Source organism: Colletotrichum orchidophilum (assembly GCF_001831195.1).
Source record: "Colletotrichum orchidophilum strain IMI 309357 chromosome Unknown Scaffold_15.1, whole genome shotgun sequence".
In the NCBI taxonomy this organism is placed as follows: domain Eukaryota; kingdom Fungi; phylum Ascomycota; class Sordariomycetes; order Glomerellales; family Glomerellaceae; genus Colletotrichum; species Colletotrichum orchidophilum.
The window spans coordinates 369,014-389,841 of NW_019172971.1; the positions used below are offsets into that span (position 1 = coordinate 369,014).

At 53.5% G+C, this 20,828-nt stretch overlaps 9 protein-coding genes across 9 annotated transcripts; 2 read left to right on the forward strand and 7 right to left on the reverse strand.

Moving 5' to 3' along the window:
* Positions 1 to 364: 364 nt before the first annotated feature.
* Positions 365 to 1,903, forward strand: CORC01_02677 (uncharacterized protein; the record flags this gene model as incomplete). The annotated part of the gene is made up of 5 exons (XM_022614327.1): positions 365 to 886; positions 964 to 1,245; positions 1,451 to 1,660; positions 1,731 to 1,767; positions 1,824 to 1,903. 5 exons carry the CDS (start codon positions 365 to 367, stop codon positions 1,901 to 1,903), a joined length of 1,131 nt encoding a protein of 376 aa, XP_022479240.1.
* Positions 1,904 to 3,165: 1,262 nt separating this feature from the next.
* On the reverse strand, positions 3,166 to 3,636 carry CORC01_02678 (uncharacterized protein; the record flags this gene model as incomplete). The annotated part of the gene is made up of 1 exon (XM_022614328.1): positions 3,166 to 3,636. The coding sequence occupies one exon, from the start codon at positions 3,634 to 3,636 to the stop codon at positions 3,166 to 3,168; it is 471 nt and encodes a 156-aa protein (XP_022479241.1).
* A 902-nt stretch (positions 3,637 to 4,538) lies between these two features.
* On the reverse strand, positions 4,539 to 6,821 carry CORC01_02679 (uncharacterized protein; the record flags this gene model as incomplete). Its single annotated transcript, XM_022614329.1, has 1 exon — positions 4,539 to 6,821. The coding sequence occupies one exon, from the start codon at positions 6,819 to 6,821 to the stop codon at positions 4,539 to 4,541; it is 2,283 nt and encodes a 760-aa protein (XP_022479242.1).
* A 2,030-nt stretch (positions 6,822 to 8,851) lies between these two features.
* On the forward strand, positions 8,852 to 10,528 carry CORC01_02680 (uncharacterized protein; the record flags this gene model as incomplete). Its single annotated transcript, XM_022614330.1, has 3 exons — positions 8,852 to 9,329; positions 9,446 to 10,291; positions 10,368 to 10,528. 3 exons carry the CDS (start codon positions 8,852 to 8,854, stop codon positions 10,526 to 10,528), a joined length of 1,485 nt encoding a protein of 494 aa, XP_022479243.1.
* Positions 10,529 to 10,730: 202 nt separating this feature from the next.
* CORC01_02681 (zinc finger protein 664) lies at positions 10,731 to 11,114 on the reverse strand (the record flags this gene model as incomplete). Its single annotated transcript, XM_022614331.1, has 2 exons — positions 10,731 to 10,944; positions 10,999 to 11,114. 2 exons carry the CDS (start codon positions 11,112 to 11,114, stop codon positions 10,731 to 10,733), a joined length of 330 nt encoding a protein of 109 aa, XP_022479244.1.
* A 165-nt stretch (positions 11,115 to 11,279) lies between these two features.
* On the reverse strand, positions 11,280 to 11,617 carry CORC01_02682 (uncharacterized protein; the record flags this gene model as incomplete). Its single annotated transcript, XM_022614332.1, has 2 exons — positions 11,280 to 11,527; positions 11,587 to 11,617. 2 exons carry the CDS (start codon positions 11,615 to 11,617, stop codon positions 11,280 to 11,282), a joined length of 279 nt encoding a protein of 92 aa, XP_022479245.1.
* Positions 11,618 to 12,479: 862 nt separating this feature from the next.
* CORC01_02683 (cofactor FMO1 FAD enzyme) lies at positions 12,480 to 14,309 on the reverse strand (the record flags this gene model as incomplete). The annotated part of the gene is made up of 2 exons (XM_022614333.1): positions 12,480 to 13,317; positions 13,375 to 14,309. 2 exons carry the CDS (start codon positions 14,307 to 14,309, stop codon positions 12,480 to 12,482), a joined length of 1,773 nt encoding a protein of 590 aa, XP_022479246.1.
* A 1,815-nt stretch (positions 14,310 to 16,124) lies between these two features.
* On the reverse strand, positions 16,125 to 18,655 carry CORC01_02684 (uncharacterized protein; the record flags this gene model as incomplete). Its single annotated transcript, XM_022614334.1, has 3 exons — positions 16,125 to 16,349; positions 17,132 to 17,886; positions 17,962 to 18,655. 3 exons carry the CDS (start codon positions 18,653 to 18,655, stop codon positions 16,125 to 16,127), a joined length of 1,674 nt encoding a protein of 557 aa, XP_022479247.1.
* Positions 18,656 to 19,356: 701 nt separating this feature from the next.
* CORC01_02685 (uncharacterized protein) lies at positions 19,357 to 20,739 on the reverse strand (the record flags this gene model as incomplete). Its single annotated transcript, XM_022614335.1, has 3 exons — positions 19,357 to 19,483; positions 19,552 to 20,431; positions 20,505 to 20,739. 3 exons carry the CDS (start codon positions 20,737 to 20,739, stop codon positions 19,357 to 19,359), a joined length of 1,242 nt encoding a protein of 413 aa, XP_022479248.1.
* Positions 20,740 to 20,828: the final 89 nt, after the last annotated feature.

The following is a 20,828-nucleotide window of genomic DNA, read 5'->3' on the forward strand; positions in this document are numbered from 1 at the left end:
TCTGTATGCATATTAGCTGGAGGAGAGCTGAAGGAGGGCTGAGGGAGAGCTGAAGGAGAAATGAGCTGATTGTCTCGAAATCGCAACCGCATGCAGTCCTAACGACAGCCACATCACCCTCGGCAAGAGTTTAAATGCTGTGATGTCTCAGCAGAGGATTGCAAGCCTTCAGCTCTAAGAAAATGACTCCAGAGAGCTTTAATAAGCATTTCTCATAGTAATAATTAAATATAAATGACAACTTAATCTCGTGCATTGTAGGCGTTGGATCATACAAAACATTCATCACTGCAATCATTCAGCAGCCATCATACCTTTCTACCCAGCCTACACACGTACTACGATTTACTCGCAAGCAGCCGAAATGGCCACCACCGCACCACCCACCTATGAATCTGTCATCAAATCCTTGCTTGAAAAAGCAACAGATGGTACCAACGTCGCAGCAGCCGTTCCTAACCTATCATCGGAGGAAAAGGCGGCCCTCAACAGCGGTGATATCCCACCCCCTTACACAGATGATGAAAAAAAGAAGATCTACGACGAGGTCGCCAAGATCCTCGCCAAGGAAGAAACTACCATTGCCATGCTAAAGGAGTCAGCCAAAAAGGCCGTTGAGGCCTGCAAGAAGAACGACGACATCTTTGGATCGCTGCTGACTCTCTTGCTTCGAGTTGACAATGATAACAAGATTGTCGGCGACCCGTTTGCAACGCAGCTGAAGGCTTTGAGAGAAAAGTATCGTGGTATCATTGATGACAGTCGCAGGCTCGCGGCGCGGATTGCCGTGTACGGAACCAACTTTGACGAAGTCGTTGTTGTTCTGTGCGCAGACAAGACATTGTCGATTGACCAGAGGAAGAAAGCAATCGCAGATGCCATCAATGTAAGTCGTTTTCCCCAAGATGCTCCGAGCACTAGAAGGAAATCATCTGACTTGCATTCACCCATTTTTTTCGGTAGGAAGCCAAAGAGTTTGAGACACAGTCTCAGAAGATCGTCGATGACCTTGGTCATGCTGAGGACGACTTCAATAGGCTTGCTGTGAAATTTGCCAACTGGGCTGAGAACCAGAGTGGCACACTCGACAGCCAGATCACCAAACTCACTAATGAGCTCGCCAAGCTTAGTGAGAAATTGAAAAATCTGCGCAACATGCTCATCGGATTTGGCGCCACTGCTCTTGTTGGAGCGGCTGTTGCCTTTGGTGGTTGTTGGGCTGGGCCCTTTGCCCCAATCTGCTGGGTGAGTCTGTCGTCAATCTGAATCTACTTCACCGGTTTCAAAGTTGCTGAGCGAGAACCAAGGTGGCGGGTGCTCTCATTGTGCTTGCAACAGGCGTCGGTCTGGTGACGACTGGAATTCAATTCGCTGGTATGTGTGGCCCATCCATCTGACTTGGCCTCTATCTGGCGAAACTTGAAGTAGTAACAATGGGCCAGCTTGCCAGAGCGAGATCGATGATAAGCAGGCTGAGCTCAGCCGGCTGAACGGGAACAAGGAGACGATCAAAAGAGCCCGGGCAGAGCTTGTCGCCGCTGCAGCTGTTGACGCCACAAAGTTCACCGCCAACATGAAATCCATCACCTCGATCTGGGTAGCGGCAAAGGCCGACGCCATGGAGATCGAAGAATGGTTGAGAAAGGGCGCTAACCTGGCCGTAGGTGGACCACAATGAATCTCCAACTATTTCGATTATTTTGCTAACCGACCGCTAGGATACACCGCAGTACATGAAAATCCAGCTGGAGCATGGAATGGCGCTGTGTACGTCCGCAAGCCTGAGTCTATAACGTGGCAGCCCCCTGCTAATATTGAGTTAGACTCCAAGATGTCCGAGTATCTCAGCCTCTACGCCTCTGGGCTGGACACCGCAGATATTCCAAAACCCGCTTCCATTTAGACATGGCAAGTTGGGGAAGCCAATAGCCGATTCAGGGCGAGTGGTTTTGGAAACAGAGACTACCGCGCAGTTCGCACTGCATAGGATGGTCACCGAGCTTGAGAAGTAATGCCCTTAGGTTGTAGAACCAATACACAAATTTCATCGAATGCAGTGAGACAAGGTTATATGCGGTTCTTGGCTGGTATTCCTTTCATTCAACCCGGCACCTTTGGCTGCCTTCTGCAACATTGCCGCCAATGAGCTGCATTAGCCTGCCATCCACCTCATTAAGGTTTCGTACCAGCTGCCTTGGTCGCTTGAGGCAGTTTGGATGCGGCAAGATATGTAAACAATGTTCAGTATCTGAGGAGGACTGCGATGATTTTGCCACGTCTCGCGATCTCGTCGAAGAGCGGCTTTACGCTACCAATATCTAGAATCCCTAGGTTGGGAACAAAGAAATTGACTCCATCACCCTCCACGAGTCTTCCAGACAGTCGGGGTCTTTCCCGAAAACTCTCTAGTACGCTGATCTTTGCGTAAGAGTAATTAATACTCGATATTGATGGCGCTGAAATGCGGCGCTCTTCGAGGACTCGCCCATACGTTCAACCCACTGATGACGGCGAGGTAGGCAGTGGATCTGGGCCGATCTGTTTGATTCTTGACACATCTGACCCGGAAGTCGGGCTATATGTCTTAACTTGCTTCCCATAGACAATGCCGGACCCTCGTGGTCTCAAATTCTACCCATACAGCGTCGCCTCGAGATCTTGAATCAAAGTGGCAAGGAGGTACAGTTCTTCGAACAAGCTTGTATTTCACTGCCTATGGAGTTTGTTGAGCGAAAATGGGCAAAGTAAGTCTATAGTCAGGGATGTCATCGCCCTGTCACCGGGTTGAGAGTCTTGAATTCTTTCGGTCGTATGATCCGCGAGCAACATGACAACGATTACTTTTTTTGGCACGGAGATGAGTGACGTTCGGAAAGGCTATACAGGAAGTCAATCAGGCTTAATAGCTTGGACAATAGCCTAGATTACTTGTTACTGATCACTATATGATCGATTCATTGTTCAAAGCTCGAAACGGTGCCCTGTGAGCTACCAACGCCCCATGTCCTTTCCGTGACTCCAAAACTGCCGTGAATCTCTTGATCCCAAACGACCTTGACCACTTGCCAACTTCCCATTAAATTGAATAAAACTTTTGTGAAAAGAGCACCAACACGAAAACGCCCGCTCGCATTCACAAATAAGAACAAACACACCGCCCCTCTCTCATTTCAACCGAACCGACACCATAACAAACGCCAAAACACCGGCTCCAAATATGAGAATCAGCAGCGCAAGAACAACCGCCACAAACGTACACCACTGCCGCCTCTTCACCGTGGCAGCCACGAGAGCCCTACGATAGCCAGCAACGTCAAAGGGCAGCTGGTCACTCTGCGCCGAGCCCCGCGGCGAGCCCGGGCGCTCCGTGTAGGTGACCTGGTAGGGCGACTTGTACTTTTCGTACACCGGCAGCGTGAGGTCGCTTGCGTACGCGGGCCCGAGGCCGTCGCGTCCGTAGCGTTGGTAGCGGAGGATGCGGGCAAAGTAGGTCATGTCTGGTGGTGAGGGGGCCGTGAATGTGCATTTGGGATGTGAGAGTGCGGGGGATGGGGTCGTGGATGTGGGTTTGCGCGTGCGATTGTTGGTGCTGCCGCGCTCGATTTCGCGGACGAATTTGGCTTTTGGGGGCAACATGGTTTTTTGTCTGTTTGTCTTTGGGGTCCTGGTGGTTGGTTGGCGATGAGTCAAATTGGGGAATTGAGAAGCTTGGGAAGAAACACGAGGGGGAATGTTGCCGGGAAATTGGGTCTTTTGGATCTGGATGAAGCTTGATTACTTTTTTAAAAAAAGAAAAGGGGCTGGGGAGCCTGTTTTGATGTTCATGTAGGACATGTTGTCGGGTTGCGGGCTGGTGTTGCACGCATGCGGCCGTTTTCGTGTTACTTGGGGATGGGATTTGATGCGATGCAGGTGGGTTCGTAACTTGGTGGAGAGTTTTGGTGTTGGCCGCGGAACGGTGCGGATGCGGCTTGGCCGTGAGAACGAATGCAGGCAGGATAAGGGTGGAACATTGGGAAAATAGCTAGTAGAATTTGAGTTGCCCCGAAATCGATCAAATAGGCAAGTTGTACATGTCCTAAGTGCGGTCAACAAGAAGAAAACAGGGGCATATCAATGAGATGATTAGTGCAACATTTGATGAGTTGGGCGCTTCACAATGTAGAAGCATGAAGCGAGAGTGATTTCCTCAATGATCAGTAAGGATACATTTACTTTGAACTTGAATCAAATCGATTTATGCCAGAGTTAATTTAACTCAAAGCTGTCTGCAGCGAACGTAGTTGGCGCATAGACGGAAGCGTCAAACTAAGAGTTCACGTTGAATTCCCAGTACATTCCAACGCCTCGCCCGTTAGTCTACCCGAAACCGGCGAAACAGAATTGAGTCTACCACCGACAAAAGAAATACCGCCGTGACCACGGCAAACGATGGGAACATGCGCCAAAACGCCCTCCTCTAGATCCCACATGAGTAATTCCATGGCGCTCTCCAGTGCAGTGCACATGCATCCATGCAAAGACGCGCACAGCTAGCCTCATGCGTCAACCTCGTCCTCCTCTAAGAACCCCAACCCGCTATCATACCTCCGCCTCTTGCTTCCCGACGACCTCCTCGCCAGATCCCCCGCAAGCAGGCCCCTCTTCGTACCCGTCTCCGACCCGGCGACCCCACCCTCCGGCCCGGCCTCCTGCTCCACTTCCTCCTCCGCCTCCGCCCCGGACCCCAAAAACTCCCGACTCATCCCAACAACCCTCTCCAGCTCCCCCCTCATCCCCTCAATCACCCCCTTGGCCGCCTCCCTCTCCCGCACCATCTCCCCCTCCAACCCCCTCTTCTCAACCCTCAAATCTTTAATCCCCTCATGCGCAGCCCTCAAACCAGCATTCACCCTCTCCAACTCCTCCCGCAGCTCCCGAACCCTCGCATCCCGCACCGCCAGCGCCGCGCCGCCCCGCCTCGTCACCTCCGCAACCTCCCTCGTCCGCGCCTCCTCGGCCTCCGCAAGCCTCGCCCGCAGCGACCGGCCCTGCGCCACCGCATCCGCAAGCTTCATCTCCAGCTTCGCAATCCCATCCTCCTTGGCCCGCAGCACCCGCCGCCCCACCTCAACCTGCGCATCCTTGGTCGCCATGGCATCGCGGTTCTCGCTCTCCATCCGCCCCACGACGCCCTCCAGCTCGCCAATATCCCGCACGTAGCCCGCCACGGCGCCCTTGAGCCTCGCAACGCTGACCTCGAGCTCCGCGACCCGGCCCTCCTTCTCCGTGAGCGTCGCCCTCGCGCGCGTCAGCTCCGCGTCTAGCTCGCCCATGGCGGCCACGCGCGCGCCGAGCTGCTGGCGGAGAGAGAGCTCGAGCGCGTGGTACTCGTCGATGGACGCCTCGTCTTCCTTGGCGCGCTTCGCGAGGGCGCGCAGGCGCGTGAGGAGGAGGTCGAGGACCTCTGCGCCGCGGGAGGAGAGGGGCAGGGTAATTTCGCCGGGGGTGAGGTACTCCAGCTCCAGGCGGGCTGTGCGCAGGGCGGAGGAGAGGGAGGCGACGACCTCGGCGCCGTCGGAGCCACCGGGGAAGCCTAGGGCGGAGAGGCTGGTGTTGAGATGCTGGAGTGCGGCGGTGCGGTCTGCGATGGTGCGTAGTAGGGCGGTGATTTGGGACTCGATGGTGGTGAGGGGATCTGCTGCTGCTGCTGCTAGTGGTGACGTTTCTTCTCGCGAGACGGACGAGAGCTTCTGCGATAAGCGGTCGGTCAGGGCAGAGTAGGACTCCAGTGTGCCGGTGAGCTTCGACATCTCCCGACGCAGGGATGCCAGCTCCTCCTCGAGACGCTCCTGTTCGGGATCGGGTAAGCAAGCCTGCACGCCGGCATCGGCTGGCGCCGGGACCGCAACCCTCTGCTTCCCCCTATGCGACAAAGGTGTCGAGGGTCCCGCGGCGACGGGACTCGTCAGCGGCGGCGTCAGGAACGAAGACCGCACCCGCGTGGGCGTGCTACACTCCATCTCCGCCATCGTCGCGTCCCCAAACACCGTCTCGTCGGCAAACTGCACGCGCTCCCCGCACAACGACTCGGCCTCGACGGTGTCCGTCTCCATGAAATCGTCGGCAAACGGGTCGCGCGCCGCGAGCGTCCAGTCGACGCAGCTCCTCTGCCTGGCGGCGACGACGACCGACGACGACGACGACGACCGTTCCGCGAGCTGGCTCCTGAGCGTGTCGACCTCCTTCTCGAGAGCCCAGATGCGCTCGGTGTCGAGGATGATGGTGGCGTTTTGCAGCTCGTAAATCTCGGCGTCCTTTTGGCGGAGCTGGTCGCGCAGCTGCTCGACCTCGGCCTTGGCCTGCTTGGCGCGGGCGCGCTTTTCGGCCGTGATGGCGTTCATTTCCTCGCTGAGGCCGTTGCGGCGGAGGCGTCGCTGGACGCGGCCCGAGAGGACCTGGCGGAGGGGGAGGAAGTGGACTTCGCCGCTGGGCGGGAGGAGGTCTGTCCCTGTTGCTGTTGCGGCGGCCGCGCCGTTGCGGCGGGGTGGCATGGCGTGACGACGGCGGGACGAGGAGGACGGGGTGGTGGTGGTGGTGCCGTCGCGGGATAGAGAGGTGCGGTTGATCATGGGCGTGAGACCGGTTGAGGCGGTGCGGATTGTGCGCGGGGTGGTGGCCGACGGGCCCGGGTCGGAGAAGCGGACTCGTTGTTTTGCGGCCTTGCGTGGTGTTTGTGATGGTGCGGTTGGTGGTGCTGGCGGTTGCGAGGGCGCTGCAGCGGATGCAATCATGCCTCGCCGCGTGCGCCGTAAGGCGATGGGGAGGTCATCGTTTGGCATCTTGAAGCGACTGGACGTCCCTGTTGAGGTTGAGGCCTCTGATGTGGTTGGTTCAAGGGGAGGGGAGAGCGATGAATCCACGTAGGAAGGAGGCTTGCTACGAGGAATTGCACCTGCAGCGGGATAAGAGTCTGAGATAAATACGAATGGACACTTTCTCTACAGAGGGATTGTTCCAACGTCGATATCGTGTCTCAATTGTCAACCTACTTACTCCCTTCTACTTCAATGCCAAACTGTTGTTGATGGAGTTATTGTTTACACATTTCCATTTTGGGATTAGCGTCCCAAGCTCCCCCGGCCCAAATGGACCCACTTCAACGGCCCCGCCCGCCCCGCGCTCCGCACCCGCGCGTTCAGCCAATCGTTCCCGTCCCAGCCGCGGTCGTCCCAAACAATTTTAAGCCGGGGCCTGCGACCGTCTGGCGTTCAGAGCGCTCTTTATTTTTGTTTGTTCGCATCCCTTTCCGCCAGTCGTACGGATACTGTAAATCGCGACTGACATTGTCGACGCGATTCACACGTCCCCTAGGCTTGAGAGTTCGCGATTTGCCATCTTTCGGACGTGATCATTGGCCGAATCGTTTAGCAAGGGGTCTGGTCTTTTTCAGGGTTTCTCATGACAACGCTCTTTGAGGTTCGCCTGAGAGGCATCTGCCTGGAAATATTGGATCACTGTATGTCTGCTTTGCGTACCTTGAACATCTACGCCATGATAGCGCTTTTCTTGGTCTTCATAAGGTATTGTTGCCCCCGAGCTAGCCGCACCATTTGTGCATCTCGACCCGCGTCGCGAATGCATTCCCATCCCCCGACCCTTGTCAACGCCAACGGCTGTACGCAGTCGATTATTGGATGCCACCCTGCATCGCGACCCGCCTCTGCATCTACTTTCGCTTGACGCATCTCCACCACACATTTCCCATCTCGCATGCAAATTCCCACTGCAACATTCATATTGCCAAATTTAGGTGCCCCATTCAACAAGGTCTGGTGGTGTAGTTGGTTATCACGTCAGTCTAACAGCTTGAAGCAATTCGGTTGAGCACACTGAAGGTCTCCGGTTCAAGTCCGGGCTAGATCATGCCATGGGCGATTGGTTTAGTGGTATAATGACCGCTTAGCATGCGGTAGGTCCTGGGTTCGATTCCCAGATCGTCCATCTTTTTGCTCGTTGACGCAGCGCACTCTGGGAAGATAGATGATGCCGATGCTTCTGGTCTGCTTTTGGTCTGTTTTGTAACGTTCAACCTTTGATAGAAAGAGTGGATGTGTGTGATTCAATACTTGAATATTTTATGAAAAGATAGAAGGTTAGTTGAGCTAGCTGGTAGTCCACTTGACGCGCCTTATGTATCAGTATGGGGATGTGGCGATGAGTGATCATCATGCCCATGATCATTGATGCCAGTCGCAGATGCGACAGATGCGAAGATCCGATGGCCATCCCCATTCCATTAAGTATTCCGGAGCCATATAGGCAGTCTTAGCATTATCAATCTCCAAGGGCTACAAGGACTTCGGTACAAATGGCAAAAGTGCAAGGGGAAAGACACCCTTGAATAAGGTATTACTGAACCCAAAATCTAGCTTCACGTCTGAGGCAGCAATGCAGGTCGACCCCTCAAAGGTCGGTACGCTCTGTTCATTTTTAAGTCTTGATGAGATTGATGACGTCGATTAGTTGTGAGAGTTTGGTGTGGCACGTTGTGAACAAAACTTTGGGAAAACCGAATTCAATCTCGCTTTTCGCTTTAAGTTCTTGATTTCGGAGGGCCTCCTGCTTTATCACCAAAGCGTTTCTTGTCACCAGCATCTGCCCAAGACTAGCAATACCAGCGGGGGCCGAAGGGAGCTCTGTCAGAAGCTATTGAGGGAGCTACCTTCGGTCCCCTATTATTCATGTTTACTCACTTGCGTGCAACTACGCGACAGCCTGGTAGATCTAGTCACCAAATACACACAGAGACACTCTGTTCACGAACCCTTTCAATCGAAACCCCTTGACACGAAAAGAAAAATCACCAAAGATGGCTCTCACGCCTCGAATGAACCCCTACCTGCGGCTGCTCTTTCGCCTCTACGAGGCTCTCGTTCTTCTCTCCATCATCCGTCCGGTAGGCGGCCCGCACGTCGTTTCTCAGCTCGGAAACTACACACTGCAAGACATACGAAGACGCTTCTTCAAAAACTTGGCATTCCTCTGCGATTACAAAAAGGGAGGCAGTAGTACTACTGCCATTGGCGTAGAGGACAGTATCGACTGCTATATTTTCTGGGTTGCGTCAAACGAGGGCGCCGGGGACAGAGTCGTGCACTTTCTCAAAGAGACACTCGAGAAGTTACAGAAGTTTGTTGAGCGGGTCGATGATCGCGCGGCGGCGGAGGACGGCTTGGTGGCTTGGTGCACTGCGTTTGCCTCTGAGCGAATCAAGCAGGAGGCTAGGATCCTTCGCAACTCGGCTACAAAGTGTCAGAATTCTCCAAAGGGTAGCGACGAAGAAGCTGGTGAGTATTATGTCTTCCCTGGAGTTAGCAAATCATGGTACATGGCGTTGAACAAGTTTCAGATCGTACAGTCGCGAATTGGCTCCGACGGTTCGAAAATAAACACTCTGACCTAGGAGCCTTGTGCCGGGCGGCGTATCGTTCACGAAACGACGATGAAATGCGCCGCATCGAACAGCTCGGCCAGGAGTCTGAAGACGTTTTGCATCCGGCGCCGGTTACCGCTGCGTATCGTGCCGTCAGACACATGGTTGGTCGTCTGGCCGCTCGCATCCGCAGCGTCAACCAGCTCCTCGACGACGCGAGCCGCATGGAGACGTTTCTCGAGACCTACCAAGTCAGAGCTGTGGAACGTCCCATCAGCGCGGAAGTCCCGGCGGCGGATGCGCACACGACTTTACCGCGTATCCTGAACCGTATTATACCAGATACGGATGCACAATATGAGTCGCACCTAGGATTCCTCCAGCGTGTGGACTCTCAAGTTCAGATCGAGTCCAAGCTCCAAGCCAAGTTCCAAGTTGGTGGACTGCAGACTTGCGTCCATGCAGAGATCCAGATGCTTCATCACTTCTGGGATAGTGGATGCCGATACGTCTCAAATGACCGTTATATCGCCTGTAGCAAGCCGGCGTGCATCGGCTGCGAGTCGTACGTGCGACATCATCCCGCTCGAGCCACTCTGCTTGACAACCACCAAAACGTCTATGCGAACTGGGGGGTTGTAAGTCTCCTGGGCGGTACCGGAAACGACGGATGGAAAAATCAGCGGAAGATCATCAATAATGTGATTGGAGACTTAAAAGCCATGGTGGTCGAACAACTCGAGGAGCTCCAAACGACTACTATCAAGCATCCGGATTCCTTGACCGGGATCACTGCGTCGCTGGTTGATATTGGCGACGATTCGGGGTCTGACACGGAGGAGGCGGATGGAAGTCAAGCTGGTCCGTCAAGTGAAGGTGAGTGCACTGGACATACTACGCAATGCCGAGTAGGTGTGGTTCTGGCTTATTTGACACGCTGTGCCATCAATAGTGTTCGGTTTGGACAGTGCTATCGGCCTACTCAATCTTCAACACGATACTATAGGGGGTCACCCGCAGGAGTCTGAGGATGACAGGCAGCTCGAGAATGATGATAAGGTCAATGGCGATGACGAAGCCGAGAATGATGAAGGGGGCGGTGTTCAAATTTGATACATGTGGGACTGAACCTTTTGACGCCAAATGAGTGTGTTTATTTTTCGATCTTCTCTGTCCTAAGCTTAGTTTTTGTGTTCAACTTTTTTTTGCCAAGTCTTGAAAATTTTCAACTTTTTTTCTTGTTTTCCGCATCCGTGAATGAAACCAGGTTTTCGAAAGACACTGTGCTAAGGATTTAGCAAACCATCGTGCTCGTCTACAATATTGACCGTAAGTTCATTGACCGCAAGTTCATTTTCTTCATGTGCTTTTTCAGGTTGTCCATCTTGGAATAATCCTTCGTGCACCGGCACTGAAAACGCGGCCGCTTGAAATGCGTCTCGAAGTGCTTCCTCATGTCCCTGTTCCAAGCCATTCGCTTTTCGCACACAGGACAGATGACGGGCCTATAATGGGCCCTGTAATGCTTCCTGCATCTCTCGTCAGTCCACCTCATCCGAAGAATAATGTATAACAGGCCTTACCTCCTAGCGCCAGGTGTGGGAAAAAAGTCCTCGCACCCAGGCCAAGTACAAAAATAGAACCCATACCAGACGTTCTCATCCTTCAGCAGGGGTATCTCCTCCTCTGAAAAATCCATCTGCCCAACTCCTCGACTATCCTCAGGCAACGGTAATTCGACCATGCCCTCTGGGACAACCATGCCGACAAAATAATGTGCGGGTTGCTTTTCGACAGCTGTCTCTACCGAACGGTCCGAGCCAGGTTCAATCAGGGGCTTTTGGCTGTATCCCAAGCTTCCGCTCTAAAGGGCATTGGATGCGCTGGTGACGCCGCAGCCTTCCCATGAACCGGCCGAACCCCCGGTGGGCAATCCCGGGGGCGTTTGACAGTAGCTCATATCGGCACCGACCGCACCCGCATTGATATTTACGAGCTGAGCGGGCTCGGGACAATAGTCAGGCATGACTTCCTGCTTGAAACTGCCATCTTCGAGGAGCGCATTGAGTGGTTCGAACCCCTGGGTTTCGTTGAAAGCCATATCATCAAGTACTAGGTAGTAACCATTAGTAGATTTCTTGACTAACGTCCGCATGCTTCAGGTCTCTTACCTTCCTCCTCATTATCCCTGAAATAATCCATATCCTCAAAATTCTCTCGTCAACAACTCCTAAACTCTCTTCCACCTTGCAGGGAGAAGGGAAAGAATGAAGAAGGCGGAAGTTCGAAATCTTCTTATACCTAATTCTTGCAATGCGGTCTGAAGTTGTACGTCACATGAAGAAAGTTACTGATAGATACGATGTTGAACCCTTTTCTAACTGTGACGGGGAAAGGTTGAGCAGCGCGTCGAGGAGAGTCGCGCGAAGCTTTCAATCAATAGATCGTGCCAATCAGAGGTGCAGCGTCCTGCATGCTTCGAATACGCATTGTGTTAATTTGTAGCCCCTTTGAGTCTCCCAACAGACTGCCAACTTTACATCCCAATTGGATGAGCTCCGTTCTGATACTTCAAAGTCACAGAAGTTTTGACGCATACAGTATTCCCATTTGCAACAGTACTTTGGATGAGCTGGAAAAAGTATGGAGGAATGGCTTCTTTGATAGAGATAAGAAGTCCTGACTTTTAGGCCAAGGTTCATCACATGGTGAAAGTCTGATTACGAGCGGATCGGTCTCTGGCGATCTGACACTCGGCATCGAACGGGATGATCTGGAGCGGGGACACAAACTTGGCATGCAAGTCTCACAAGTACGCCACAAGGAAAGATTGCTGGTAAAATGGCATCCAGCCTATCCCAAATGCAGTTTAATGTCTGCGGAGGAAGACGTTGGCGGTGAATTCGGATCGGATTTAGCCCACAGTACTACATGCAAGTGACTGATATCAGACTGTGACGGAAATCCCCATCGGGCGACGACGGCGCTCATGGATAGCCAGATTCCTTGCTATATCTTTAGCTATTGAGTCATTACACCTGCTGGTATTACCGTCGTTACAGAATCAAGCAGAAGACTTGTACCGATTCTGCACAATCCAATCTTGTACCATGCCCCGATAGTCCATCGGCGTATAGCTCTCAAACAACTCGGCCCACATGCCGTCCTTCCGCGCCGTCTCCACCCCGACATCGCCGAGCAGCATGTCCCAATACGGCAACTGATCAAAAACCAGGTCCGGATAAAACCGACCGTGCCCGTACGGCGCCCGGTGCTGCGCCCACCGCTGGAACAACGCCGTCTCCTCAAACACGCGACCCCCGCGGCGGTCGACGTCAAAGGTGGGGATCCCGTGTTCAAAATACGCCAGCATCCAGAGACACTGCACCTCGAGGCGCATAATGTTGGCGAGGTTGCTAAAGGCGCCCAGGAAGACGAGGGATCGGTCGTCGCGGGCTGCGAGACCGGGCGGTGCGATGCCGCGGTAGAGGCGCCAGGGGGTGTAGGATGCCTCTGCTGAGGCGCCCGGGTTGAACGACTTTGTCTTTGAGGACGTGGGGCTTTGGAAGGGGCCGTCGAGCAGGCGCGGGAAGCGTGCGCCGATGGCGGCGTCTGCCTTTGTGTTTGCGTCGTTCCAGAACGCTTCTTGTTTGGGTCCCAGGGATGTGGAAGGGATGCCGAGGTCGGAATGGAGAGATGCGGGCTCAAAGTCGATGGTGGGTTTTGCAGAGAAGCCGGTCGATGTGACTAGGAGATCGGCGGAGACGCTCGAGCCGTCCCTGAAGTGAATGGTACCGTCTGATAGGTGATCGATATCTTCGCGATAGATCTGGACTGTGCCGTTACGGACGTACTCGAAAAAGTCGTCTTCGAAGCTGAGGATACCAGAGGCAGTGCCGTACCTGTCGAAAATCGGGATCAGTCACACAGCTCAGCATAACCAGGGGCAAGAAACTCACCAGAACATATTCTGCTCTGGCTGCAACACCTTGGTCTTCTCGTCCGTCTGGTACCCGCAATCGTTGATCGTGTCGTGCCGGATGAGCTTCCAAAAGGCCTTGCTCACCACCCGCCCAACGGCGCTCTCGTGCAGAAACCGTCTCACCCACGCGAAACCCGAGAAATCTGGGAATACGGACGGCGACATGAACGCGCAGATTCTCCTGGTGACGAGCCGCTCGCGCCAGACCTTGAACGGACCGAGCTGCGTGTACGCCGGCGCGACCCACACGGGCCCGCGGCCGGAGCGGCGAATGAGCCAGCGGACCTTGTGGCCCGTGGAGGCGGCTAGGTGGACCGCGTCGTAGGCAGATTTGCTCCCGCCTAGGACTGCGACCGTGGCGATGTCGGGAGAGGAGAAGAGGTCTGACCTGGGGCCGAGGTCGGCGGAGTGGATGATCGGGGCTTTGAAGTCTTGGGATCCGGTGATGTTGGGCATGTGCGGTGCGGTGAGAACGCCTGTCGCGACGATGAGGCGTGTGCAAGTCACGGTCTTGGCGTCACCATTCTCCTCAACGTCGACGTTCCACTGCCCCTGGTCCGCTGGGCGAGTCACCCGTATGACCTTGGTGTTTAGTTGGATCTTGTCCCAGACGCCAAAGTGTTTAGCATACGCAACGAGGTACTCGTGCATGACTTCCCCGGGAACATGGTCCCCGATCGTGACGCCGAAGCGCTCGGGGTCCATGGGGAAATCAGAAAAGTCGATTGCCGAGACGAGGTTGTTCGTCTTGAGGTTCGGGTATATTTGTTCCCGGGCCCACACGCCGCCGACGGAGGCGCGACCGTCGAGGATGAGTATTTCGGCGGCAGGGTCATGTTGGAGGAGTGTCTTTGCGGCGCAGAGACCACTGGGGCCGGCGCCGATGATGAGGGTATCGATCGTGGGCGCCATGATCTCTGATAATGCAATTCACGGCTTGGAGAGATGGGAATCATATAGGTAACACAATTGCTTTATGGACAAGGGAGAGTAATGCCATTTAAGTTATGAGTATCTGGTTGTGGCGCGCCACCCGCCACCCAACAATCTCCAACGAGCGGCGGGGAACACAGCGGGAGGGACGGATACCCCCGACCAGCCAGGAGAGTTTTTGGAAAGCACTGATCTCCTAAACTCTCTCCAAAATGCGACCGGTGGGATGTTTTTGGCTGAACATACCAGACCGAGTTTAGACAGCTAATCCTGCGCAGCATAGTCGTCGAGACTTGAAGCTGAGTGGCGCCAACGGTGTGGTGAGGGCTGAAGTCGTTGTCTGAGGCTAACATCATAAACGGGATAGGCTGTGGAACAAAGCGATAAGCTGACAAGTCTCCATTCAAGCGGCTGCCCCAATCACGAAGCGCTTTTCGTTCATTCAAGCTTCCCAAATCTGCGCCATCTTGGACCCCAGAGCTGCCGTCCATCCCGCACTAGTCAAGCGAACCACCACGCTGGATCAACCACGCGACCAGCAAGGGGGACGGAGAATAGCACTAACAAGCCATAGCATTCTACGGCAGATGTTCCTACAGCACGATAGTGCTTGCACATGCGTTCCAGGCCGTGAGTAGTAGTCGCGCTAGGTGAGGGCGCCGTGGGGCTGGGCCTTTGCGGCTGAGGTGAGTGGCGTTCCCAGCTTGGAGCTTGGGGCGCCTGGCGCACGCCTCTTGGCGATAAGCTGGTGAGTTGTCTCATGGTGGCAGATGGGGTGAGAGGTTTCACGCACGTTGAGCTGAAGTGGCGGGACGGCACCTGTCCCCGTTTAGTGAAACTTACACGTTCCTCCTCACTTGATATGGCAGGACCGGATAACATTGAAAACTTCAGCCTGTTTTACTTTGAAATCTGAAGCTACCGTCATTTAAGAGACCGACTCTGGCAGCGGACGACTTCGATGCCTTATGTTGGGTACACATTGCCCGGATCTATGGTTGCTTCGTGCGATTTCCGAGAGCCCAAATACATGTACATGGTAGGAATGCTTGATCAGAAGAAATGTTTTGTGATTATAAACTGAGACGTGCTAAGTACGCTTCAGAGACCTAAAGTATGGGATGGCCCCGGCGTGGCGCTATCTAATTGAGGGCAGAGGCTCGTAAGATGTCATTAATCGTCCTGTAATGGTGAATATTCAATTGACTACTTAAAGTTTGTTGAATGCCTCACCCACGTATCAGAGATATGCCCATGCCCTACAAATAGTGTGAAAATAGTTATTTCTATTTAGAATAAGTCGATTCTAGAAAAAAAAAGTTTGTATCTCTGAGTTATGCTGTTTATATATAATTTTTATATCTTACCTACTCTAGTAAGTGCTTATGAACCCTTGGGTCACTGAGCAGACACCCTTTCCGGGGACCATTGAAAACCCCCTCTTAACCCGCATAAGTGAGAGAAGTTGAGGCTACGATATAGTAAGAGTAATCTTCGTAAGATCAGCTTTAGGGAAGCTAAGTCTGCAGGTCGTAAAGTAAATAAGGCTCTTGAAGGGAATAAGTTAAATGCGATCATGAGATCTAATATAGCATAAATTACTGAAGAAGCTATAGAAATCTGTCCTTAAGTCCAGCTCAAGTTTATATTATATAGTCCTGTTTTTGAATACCTTCTTGGCTAGTGATCACTTAGGCGGGGTAGTGAGCTCTCATGATCTTCTACGAGCGCTTATGCTAAGCAGTGAGCGCTTATGGCTCCAAGGTAGGTTGCTCATGTGTTCTTGTCGGGCCACTACGTCGGCAACGTCAAGTTCGTGTTGGCAAACGGCACATCTACCGCACAGCGCTGAATTACGGGTACGTCGCTACCCGTTCGCTTGCCGTCACCGCCGTAGCCGGTGACGGGGTCGAAACCGAGCGAGTGCTGCGTGTCGGCGGCATCGACGGCGGGGCTCCAGCCCCAGTGGGTCTGGGTGCCGGTGACGCCGCACTCGGACCCCAGCAGATCCTCGTGAAGCTTGACTTACCAGCGGTGCCAGTGGGGGAAGTTTGCGATGAAGTGGATAACCGTTTTGAGAGCGAAGTGGATAGAGCTGCTCTATACCAAAGTCGTATTTACAGCCGATACAGCCTTGTATTGAAATCTCTGTCCTAGATGGCTGAGGACCATGCTGGGAATCAAACGCATAGCCGGTATGAAGGGGCCACTAAGGAGGAGGGCATAACTATCTGGGGAGGTCTTCTAATAGATTCTGGAGTGTTTATATAAGGTCTGCCTCATACGGGCTCCGCGTTTCTTGCGGGCTGAAGCCGCTGTCGGCTGCTTCTCTAGGGTTGTGTCAAAATGTCCCGGCTAGACTTACTCAATCAAGGGCTGGATGGTTCCCTGTTTGAAGTGATCTCAGTACACGAGGCTGTTTGTAGACAGCCGGATTGCCATGAAAAGTCTTTCAAGACGGCTCCAGGCACGCGGAGATTGAGTATGCAGCGGAGGGCTTGTCTCGACCGCGTGGCGGTGCCCGAACTCCTTGAGATGATGCCGTCCGTGTCTTTAAATAATATTAGTACCGACGGATACAACTTAACCTAAGGTACAGTTCGATCATCAAGATGAACATGTTTTAGACGTGACGATCTCGTCTTCCACCTAGTACCAAACTACAGTGAACCATCTGATTGAATCTATCCCCGCCTTCGTCTTCGCCAATCTACCCCCTTTGACCGACTCACCACCATAGACACTAAGCCGCTTATGCTGATGAACAATGTAAACATTGTGAAGTACCAACCCCGACCTACCGCATCTACCAGCGGCTGCAACACCGCCGAAGAGACAGCACTGAGCCCGCACCGAACAATCTGTGCCGATGCGTACGCTGTGCTCGGTCGGTCCGGGAAAAAGTCTACTAGTAGAGCGCTCGCTGTATGGCTTAGTAGCGTGGACGTCGCGCAGATGAAGAACTGCAGCACAATGGGCACCGCGGCGTGGACGTGGAAATTCACAGCCCACCCGTAGCCCACTGCGCAGATGGTCATGAATAGAAGAGACCATTGACATCGCCGGTATCTGGCCACTTCCAGTGGAAAGTCGTCGATAATTTGTGTAATCTTGTGGCTGGTATCCAGGTTCAGCTTCCGTGCAACAATAGCGAAGTTTCTGTCCAGAAGCTTGCCGGCTACCAGCCCGCCTAGCGTCATGCCGGCAAGGCCAGGGAGCAACACAAGCCCGATCTGTAGTTCGTTGTATCCGTATATCTCTGAAAAGATGACGGGGATTGCCACTTGGAACGTGTAGTAAACCGAGTAGGAGGAGGCGATCATCCAAAGCACCGCCGCCGCTTCAGGATAGAGGATGATCCGAAACGAGTCCAGGGCTTGGAGAGGTTGCCACTTCAATTCCGGACTCTTTCTCAAATAGCCGTTGCCAGTTCGTGCCTGGGATGCGGTCGGTCCATCATCTTCTCTGTATTTGAATGCTTTAGGTAAAGACGCCCAAGTCCGCCACACGCCCGTCGCCGGGAGACTTCCATTTCCTACGACATTCCTCGCCGTCTCTGGCAGTGTAAATCCTGTCAGCAGCAGACATACGGTAGCTATCACCAGCAGTGCCACCCAAACCCAAAGCACACCTCCAGTCCCCAGTGCGATGCCGCCCCCGATCACGGGGCCCACGGCCGAGATGCCGTTGCAGAAGGCCAGCATCGGCCCGAGCATGCCGCCCCGCTCCGGGACAGGTACTATGTCATATGTGAGGCCATAAGCCAGGGGAGGCATTGTCGAGCCTCCCAGGCTCTGCATGGCGCGTAGTACCGCCAGCGCGTTGTAGCCAGCCTGACCCGTGGCAAAGACGAATGAGAGCACGAGACCGAGGGTTGCGGCTGTGTAAAGAGTGACCAGGCCCAGGAGCACCGGTCGGCGGCCAACAGTGTCGGCGAGCGAGGCGAAGAAGGCCGGCGACACCGCCTGGACTACGACGTAGATAGTGACTGTTAAGTTGATGGCCTGGATGGAGACACCCAGCTCAACGCTAAGCATGGGTATCAACGGAAAGTAGATGGTTGCTGTGAGCGTAGACAGCGTCATGATGAGGCCAAGAAGGTAGGTGAGGTATCTGCGCATTGTTGGAGAGAAGACCGAGTACGTCCGGTTGCCAGCGGCTTCACGCGTCGCTGGGACCAGCTCCGCCGCCTCTGTCTGGCACATTTTCTCTGGGTCGGTGATGGCAATGGTCGATGTCACTACGATAGGTCCAGGCGTTATGGGAAGGGCCCGAGAAGAGTCGGTTGCAGGGGATTCCTGACCAGAAGAACATGGGGAGAGCATATTGAGTTCACCTCTGTCGAAAAATACGGTAAACGACGAGCTAGGGTTTGTAGGAGCTGCAAGATCGGGAGCAGGACGGGTCGCTTTTTGTGGTTCATAGACTTCCAGCTTACTAGATGCATGGTAGACTCAACACACATAGATAAGAAGACAAAGCAGACTGGGTACATCCCCCCGCTTTGAGCCGCGGTTACCGTACCCGAGCCTTCAGTTTGCATGCATGTTAGCCAACAGTGTTCCTGTTGATAGCAATCTATGGCCCTCGGAACAACACCGCAACACGCCACGTGACCTCCATCTGCAAGAAGCCACCAAAACCAATCCCTCATGCCTTCTTATTTAACAATTCTAGTATCTATACAATCGCAGCTATACGGAACAATAGCAGAGCCTTGAGACATGTTCACTTGATAGGCTGTGTACAAGCTGCTGCTAGACCTTTAAGAATAGGACACGCCAAAATTGAGGATGGAAACTCAGGCTGGACTTGAAGACACCAAGTCACAAGACACATGGTTTGAAGTTCCTGGAAGAGCTTTTGTTCCGCATGAGTAACGACTCTATGCTCCGTACATCTTTCAACCAATACTAAGTCCAGGACTTGGTCCATTGTCTCCAAGGTATTCCTGACATTCAAATTATCATTGACCCAACATGGACGCTCGATCCGCCAGACAGGAGATGCGATATCGCTCATTAATTCAGTTGATCTCTTCGTGGGACACAATCTTGGCTCCTGTCTTGATCGGATCGATCGATTCGTCGTAGGCATCAATGCCGTCGATCGGGGCATATTTCTGGCAGAGGTAACACATGCTATTATAAGCCCTGCAACTTGTCAGTGAAAGAGTCCAAAAGTCATGAAAAATTGAGACAAGCAACAGTGCGTAGCTTACGATTTTCTCAGTCTGCTGCCAGGATGACCAGCGGAATAGTTGATGCCCCCTTTGAGGCTGTAGAGCCGAATTCGATCGTCGAACTCATCGGCGGGCTCCGCCATCGCAAAGAACTCAACGTACCGGTCCATGTATGCCTGCGCACCAAATGTTGCCGAAAACTCACAGACCCAATGCCCTAGCTCCATCTCGTTATGGGCAAAGTACGATCCGGCGTCGAACAGCATGGGCACGTTCGTCTCGTTGCTGATACCCGTGTTTCCCTCCCACAGGTCGCCGTGAATCAGGCTGGGCTTGATCGGTTCTCCGTTCCACGTGAGTCCCTCCAGTAGTTGCGGGATGACCTCCCAAGCTACCTGATGCCCGGCACGCTCATACTCAGGCCACGGGCCGTTGCGCTTGATGTCCAGGCTGAGCGTATGGAGGAACATTTTCCTATAAAATACGGCCCAGTTCGACTCCCACTCGACAATGTGTGCGCGGTCGCCATCGCACGTCGTGACGTGGAAGCCAAATTTGTCCGCGAGGCACTGACTCCTGGAATGAAGCTCGGCCAGACGTTCGCAGAACATGGAGGGGTCCTGTGCTGTTGTGACATCGAGATCAACAAATTGAGACATGTAGAAGTACGTGGGTGTGTCTGCTTTCTTGTACTGTCCGTACCCAAAGGGCTCCGGGATGAAGCCTGGCATCAGCTTGTATATGATTTTGGACGACTCGAATTCGCCAAGAAGCATGACTCTGCCGGTCTCTCCATATGCAATCTTGACGAAAAAGACCTTCTTGGCGTTCGAAGAGCGAGCGACGAGCTTGCCCGTAATGGTCCAAGCACTGTAACCAAAATACACTACTGATACGAACGTGAATCCCTCCGGCAGAGCTGGAAGAGACATAATCCCAGAATGAGCATGCAAGACCCAAGATATGCGTCGTTTGTCAACTGGTGGACGTACCATTCGCAATGGCTTCATCCATTGGAAACACACCGTTCTGACGAACTCGCATCTCCTGGATCAATAGGTGGGACTTGAGGTCGACGCCCGGTGTTGACGGGTTGCTGTTATCAAGAGGGTCAAGGATCGCGTCGCTATTGGTACCGAAACTGGTAGCACCGCCATCATTATGTCCAATAAGGTTGTCCTTACTATCTGGGAGGAATCCGGCGGACAGCGTTGTGAATGTCTCCATGCTGGGTGCCTCTCAAGTTACTTTACTGTTGGAGAAATCTGAAAATGTAGATGGCACACTGAATGAGGTTGAGCTCGGTTACCTAAGAC